The sequence below is a fragment of the Galeopterus variegatus genome, unplaced genomic scaffold, assembly GCF_000696425.1.
Source record: "Galeopterus variegatus unplaced genomic scaffold, G_variegatus-3.0.2 Scaffold7972, whole genome shotgun sequence".
Lineage (NCBI taxonomy): Eukaryota > Metazoa > Chordata > Mammalia > Dermoptera > Cynocephalidae > Galeopterus > Galeopterus variegatus.
Window position 1 is genome coordinate 22,213 of NW_007734083.1, and position 6,895 is coordinate 29,107.

A 6,895-nucleotide genomic window follows, 5' to 3' on the forward strand; every position below is an offset into this window, starting at 1 on the left:
TTCCCCCCCCCCCCCCCGGTTTTTTTTTTGTGTGTGTGTGTGTGAAATGTTCTATATCTTGACCTGGGCGATGGTTACACAGGTGTATAATAGTATTAAATTCATTGAGTTGAAAAGATCAGCTCACTTTAAGCACTTTACTGTATGTATGTTATACCTCAATAAATGTTTTTTTTTTTTTTAAAGAAAGGGGGCTGGAAAGGGAGACATGTAGGGATTTGATTATAAGGGAACATTATATGGTAGGTAATAAAATATATTTTCTAGATAGGAAAGTAACAAGATTTGTGTTTGACAACGAAAAACTTGTGAGGAGGTTACAGTACAGTCAAAAGACCAGTTAGTAGCTGACTGGTTATCTCAGTTGGGTAGAGCATGGTGCTGCTAACAGCAAGGTCCAGGGTTCAATCCCTATACTGGCCAGCAAAAACAAACAAAAAAACAACAAAAAGACCAGTTAGGAGACCACTACGATAGCCCGGATGAGGTTTGGATCCCTATAGTGGCCAGTGCAAAAGAAAAATCTGGATGAAAAGTAAGGGCCTTAACTAGAGCAGAATCAGTGGGGAGAAGATGGATTTCAGACTATATTAAAAAGGTGGAATCCATCAGATCTGGTGATTAATTAAATATAGAAGGATTAAGGAGAGAAGAGAGCTTAGAATGACTTAAATTACTGGGGTACCTTATGAACTGTGGTACTGTTAACCAATACAGGAGAAAAAAAGAGCAGGGCTAGATTCAGTCTGACCTGGTTTTTAGAGCTGCTATATTTGATATGCTTTGGGGTCTCTAGGTGGATATATCCAGAGGGCAGCCAGACACTGCTCTTTCCTGCTTCTCCTATCTCTGACTTGTTTTCTTCCATTTGTTTTGCTGGCTCCTTTGCTTCTGCCCACCTGATTAGATGCTGGTGATTTCCTTCCATTCCCTCATCGACACTGTTTTTATGATCTCTCTAGGCACTTCTCCCATACCACCATTTTACTCTCATGTATGTGAATTATAGCTTTTAATATCCTCCTACTTGGATGTCCTGCAGGTATCTCAAATTCAACTTGTTAAAAACCAAAAGCAGGGACAACTGGATATCCACATGAAAAAGAATGAAATGAACCCCTACCTGACACCATATACAAAAATTAACTCAAAATGGATCAAAGACCTGAATGTAAGAATAAACTTCATAAAACTCTTAGAAGAAAACACAGGTATAAACCTTTGTGACCTTGAAGTAAGCAAGAGTTTCTTAGATATGATACCAAAAGCATGAACAACAAAAGAAAAAAAAAAAAAGATAAATTGGACTTTGTCAAAATTAAAAACTGTGCTTCCAAGGATACCAACAAGAAAGTAAAAAGACAACCAACCCACAGAATGGGAGAAAATATTTGCAAATCCTGTATCTGACAAGGGACTCATATATATAAAGAACTATAACATATAATGAGCTCTTACAACTCAATAATAAAAAGACACCCCAACTAAAAAAGGGTCAAAGGAGATGAAAAGACATTTCTCCAAAGAAGATTTACAAATGGCCATTAAGCACATGAAAAGATGTTCAACATCATTAAACATCAGGGAAATGCAAAACGAAACCGTAGTGAGATGCCACATCACATCCACTAGAATGTCTTTAATAAAAAAGACAGACATCATACCAGCCAGTCGTCAAAAAAAGACAGATAATAACAAGTGTTGGCAAGGATATGGAAAAACTGGATCCCTCATACACTGGTGGTGGAGATGTCAAATGGTGCAGCCACTTTGGAAAGCTGTCTGTAGTTCATCAAAAGGCTAAACAGAGTTACAACATGACCCAGCAATTCCTTCCCTAGATATACACCCAAGAAAATTAAAAATATTATCTATTAAAAATATTATAGCTACACAAAAACTTATACAAAATGTTCATAGCAACATCATTCATAATAGCCAAAAATTATAAACAAGCCAAATGTTAGTGAACTGACAAATGGACAAACAAAATAGGGCTGGCCGATTAACTCAGCTGGTTAAAGCACAGCCTTGTAACACCAAGGTCAAGAGTTTGGGTCCCTGTACCAGCCAGCCACCAAAAAAAGGTGCTATTATCCATACAACGGAACATTTTTCCACCATAAGAAAGAAGTACTCATATATGCTACAACGTTGATGAACCTTGAGGCCACATATTGCATAAGCCCATTTATATTAAATGTCCAGAACAGAGGGCCAAGACCGTGGCTCACTCCCTCGTGTGGTGTTGATAATACCAAGGCCACGGGTTCAGATCCCTACATAGGGATGGCCAGTTAGCTCACTTGGGAGAGCACAGTGCTGACAACACCAAGTCAAGGATTAAGTACCCTTACTGGTCATCTTTTAAAAATAAATTAAAAAAAAAAAAAAAAGTTCAGAATAGGCAAATCCGCAGAGACATCAAGATTGGTGGTTGCCTAAGCCTAGGCATGGAGGGGGCAATGGGGAGTGACTGCTGATAGATGGGTATGGGGCTTCTTTCTGAGATAATGACAATATTGTGCAATGAAATAGCAGTGATGGTTGCACAACCTTGTGACTATACTAAAAACCACTGAACTGTATACTTTTATAAGGGTGAAATTTATGTCATGTAAATTATATCTCAATTTAAAAACATTAATCCTAGAACACAGAAGAGTCTTATTAGTTGCAAAAAGAACAGTATGCATTGTCAGCACCATGCTCTCCCAAGTGAACTAACCAGCCATCCCCATATAGGGATCTGAACCTGTGGCCCTGGTGTTATCAACACCACACCCTCCCAAGTGAGCCACAGGCCGGCCCAGAACATTATGCATTGTAAAGATGATTGAATACCATAAAATATTATAAAGAAATGTTAGGGGGCTGGCCTGTGGCTCACTCGGGAGAGTGCGGTGCTGATAACACCAAGGCCATGTGTTCGGATCCCATATAGGGATGGCCGGTTTGCTCACTGGGTGAGCGTGGTGCTGACAACACCAAGTCAAGGGTTAAGATCCCCTTACCGGTCATCTTTAAAAAAAAGAAATGTTATAATATCTTTGTTTCTGAATAACCTTAAAAATATAGGCTGGACTAAATGATTTGTTAAACTGTATTGTTTACACCCATTACAAAATCCACATCAAATAACATCAAAGCAGTTCTCCTTCTCAAGCACATTTATAAATATATATAGTATTCTCTTGCCTTGTAATCCTTAAGACACTAAATAGATAATGCTACAAGAATAGGGAGTGGGGAATCACCAGACATATTCTAAATTAAACTTTCTACTATTTTTGAAACATGATGCCTAAGTTTAAAATGAGATCTGCAGTGTAATGTAGGATTCAGAAGATCTTGTTTACAATCCTAGTTCCACTAATGATTTGTAATGTGACTGTGGGCAGGTCACTTAACCTTTCTTTGTTTCTTCATCTGAAAAGTGAGGATAACAGTACCTTCTTTAACATAATATCTTTCTCTTCCCAATTTCTGGTTTTTAAAGATATCTATGATGGGTAAACAATCTTTGTGATAAAAATCTCTACTTTTCCATGAAGTAATAAGAGGTAAACAAACCAAACCTTACCCCTCTGTGAAGAAGCTGGGGAAGGCAAAGAGACAGCATGGGATAAAGAAACAGGTGGGTTAGGGCTGATGATGGTGACAGCATACTAACAGAACATTGCGTTCATGATCCTGGCTTACTTAAGAAGCACCAGGGACAAAAATATACTTCTCACCCTTTCTTTTGTGATTTTAACAGAAATGGCGATGGGACAGCCTGTAGCTGCTCCTCCTGAATGTGGAAAAACTAAATGTCCAATGGCTGTACTAATGTTTTTTGTTTTTGAGGTTTCTTTTAGGCAGCTGGCCAGTATCTGAACCCTTGTACTAATGTTCTTAACACAGAAATACCTGACTTAAATTAATAGGCACTACACTAAATTCTTAAATTTATAGCAATCTCATCTGAAATAAATATACTATGCTGACGTTGAAAGAATATGCTTATCTTTCCACCCCATAAATAACCATAATAAATTGGCAGTAAAATTAGAAGTATACTTATGTTAATAAGCATACTTACCAATTCTTTTAGTTGGTGATGGTGTTTTTTCAGCAGTTGTTACCTAAAATAAAAATATGCATTGTAAGTTAGAATTCTCTTTGGTAGAAGGCAATTACATCAAATTGAAAAGTTACATTAATCATAAATTTGAAATAAATTGGCTTTATTCCAATTCAACATATGAATATTCACAAGAGGTATACATGATGGAGCTAGAAAGAAGTTAAAAAGAGAATCTAATCCAATCCCTTCACTTTACAGATAGGAAGCTGAGGGCCAGGAAAATAAATGACCTCATGGAGGCAAGAGTTAATGGTAGAACCATCTTGACAACTCTGGTCTCCCATTCTAGTCCAGGATTCTTTCTACATATTACTGATGCCTTGGTCACCCCAGTTCATCCTATCAATTTAGATACATTTTTGAGATTTTAAGTATTGTCTGCAAAAAGTTTAAAACCACTTATGAATACAAAGCACATTATATGAAGGTCTAATTTCAGAAGGCTAAGGGACATCAATATTTTAGTTCTTCAAGCCCATTTTTGCCTACAGTGGTACTTAAATCAGTTCATCCTGATCCCCCTTTCACAAATTTGCTCCATGTTAAGAATAAGAAGCACTCTTCAAGTTCTCCTCTTTAAAGCTAAGCATGTATTATTCATTACAATACCATACTGCGAAATTTACCAAAGAAATAACTGTAAAACAAATGATATAATATTTGAAAGTATATATTACACATAAGGGACTTACCAGAGATTCTTCAAGTGAACGGGTTAAATGAATATTGTTTATATATTCTTGTCCCTTCTCTTCTAACAGATATTTACACCTAAACAATTAAAAGAAGGTTAAACTTTACTAGGTGATAAATTACTAAAGTATAAGGCAAGATATAATCTCCATCATATTAATTACATTAACATGCTTTTCGGTATTTCTAAGGAGCCACAAAGTAAAATGTTACCTAATTCCCTATCCAAATGTTATTTTGAAGTTAAAAAAAGTTCCCTTTGGGGCCGGCCTGTGGCTCACTCGGGAGAGTGCGGTGCTGATAACACCAAGGCCCCGGGTTCGGATCCCACATAGGGATGGCCGGTTTGCTCACTGGGTGAGCGTGGTGTTGACAACACCAAGTCAAGGGTTAAGATCCCCTTACTGGTCATCTTTAAAAAAAAAAAAAAAGTTCCCTTTGTAGGGCTGGCCCATGGCTCACTTGGGAGAGTGTGCTGCTGATAACAATAAGGCTACGGGTTCAGATCGCTATACAGGGATGGCAGGTTGGCTCACTTGGGAGAGCATGGTGCTGACAACACCAAGTCAAGAGTTAAGATCCCCTTACTGGTCATCATTTAAAAAAAAAAAAAATTGTTATGCTACTTATGCTAATGTTAGAATAGCAAAAAATACCAACTTGAGAATTTCAACTTTTAAGCAAGAGTTATTAAATTGGCACCTTCACATTTATTTATTTATTTTTTGGGGGCAGCTGGCTGGTACAGGGATAGAACCCTGGACCTTGGTGTCATTAGCACCACACTCTGACCAACTGAGCTAACTGGTCAGCTCTCAAACAGTTAATCTAACAGGTTTTATTTAGAAGATTAACCAGCTGTACATTTAACAGGAATTCTTTAGGCTTGTTTCTTTTTTGGGGGGGGGGGGGGTGGCTGACTGGTATGGGGATCTGAACCCATGACCTTGGCGTTATAAGGCTGTGCTCTAACCAACTGAGATAAGGCCAACCTAGGCTTTTCAATCTTTCCTTTTAAGGCTGTTTAAGGCTAAGATTTCTTTTCAAATGATTACTCTGAAGTTTTAAATTGTACTATTTTATAGGCCAGAAATTCAAATCACTTATATACCTGTGTACTTTAAAAGTACACACTTATATACCTGTGTAGTTTAAAGAGGCAAGATGGCAAAGAGACATTTAGGGTATGTTATCGTCGTAAGATGCCACTGATTTTAAGCATGATTATTTTATGTACCACCTAAAACTGCTGCTAATTAAATTATAACCCATCACCAGATGTGTCTTGATTTCAGAGGTCTTAAAATGTGAACAACTGTATGTCTTATAATCAACAAGATACATTAATATTTCCTAGCAGCTATGATAGCTTCTTAAGAAATCTCCTTGGCAACATGGGCTCTTGTACCCATCATGAAAGAGCTGACTTCCAACAAAAAAATGCATATGTTTCCTAATTTGGTGTCTAGAAATGGAATATTCTGAATGTCACAGATATGACACATAAGCAGTGAATGTTTTGGTCACCAGAAAAGGCTTAGGTGAATTTTTTTTTCCCTATAAAGCAGGTGACCACATTTTTACAAACCTGGTACAAATTTTAAGCCAGAGTGAAGACAAAAATAGTTGAGGTGAAAAGTAATTCAAGTCTTCTCACTGCATACTGTCCAACCTGCCTGTTACTGAGTGAACAATTAAATATCTTACCCTGGATACCACTTAGCATGTTGTTCCCAAGGGTCTTCACTGGGCTTCCAATCAGTTAGCCCTCCTCCACAGTGAAAGCACTTTACCTTATCCCCTTCGCCTAAGAAAACACACAAGTAAAAATATATGTATTTGTGCCATTAGAAGCTTACACAAAAATACCCATTTGAGCACCTAAAAATTAACCATGTCTAAATTACATGACTCAATTGCATAGCTTAAAAGAAGACATTCAAGGGCCGGCCTGGTGGCGCACTGCTACAGTGCACCGCTTGGGAGCACGGTGGCGCTCCCGCCGAGGGTTCGGATCCCACATACAGACCGGCCACTCACTGGCTGAGCGAGGTGCGGGAGCAACACCGAGGG

General features: G+C 38.0%; 1 protein-coding gene across 1 annotated transcript in view; it reads right to left on the bottom strand.

The window, feature by feature from the left end:
• The window catches only part of XIAP (X-linked inhibitor of apoptosis), a 40,159-nt gene that overhangs the window by 10,422 nt on the left and 22,842 nt on the right, over nt 1-6,895 (bottom strand). Inside the window, exons 3-5 of the mRNA XM_008592501.1 lie at nt 6,530-6,629; nt 4,822-4,900; nt 4,085-4,127 (exon numbers count right to left, since the gene is read on the bottom strand). Of these exons, the coding sequence (XP_008590723.1) occupies nt 4,085-4,127; nt 4,822-4,900; nt 6,530-6,629 (222 nt within the window). The remainder of the gene's footprint in view (nt 1-4,084; nt 4,128-4,821; nt 4,901-6,529; nt 6,630-6,895) is intronic.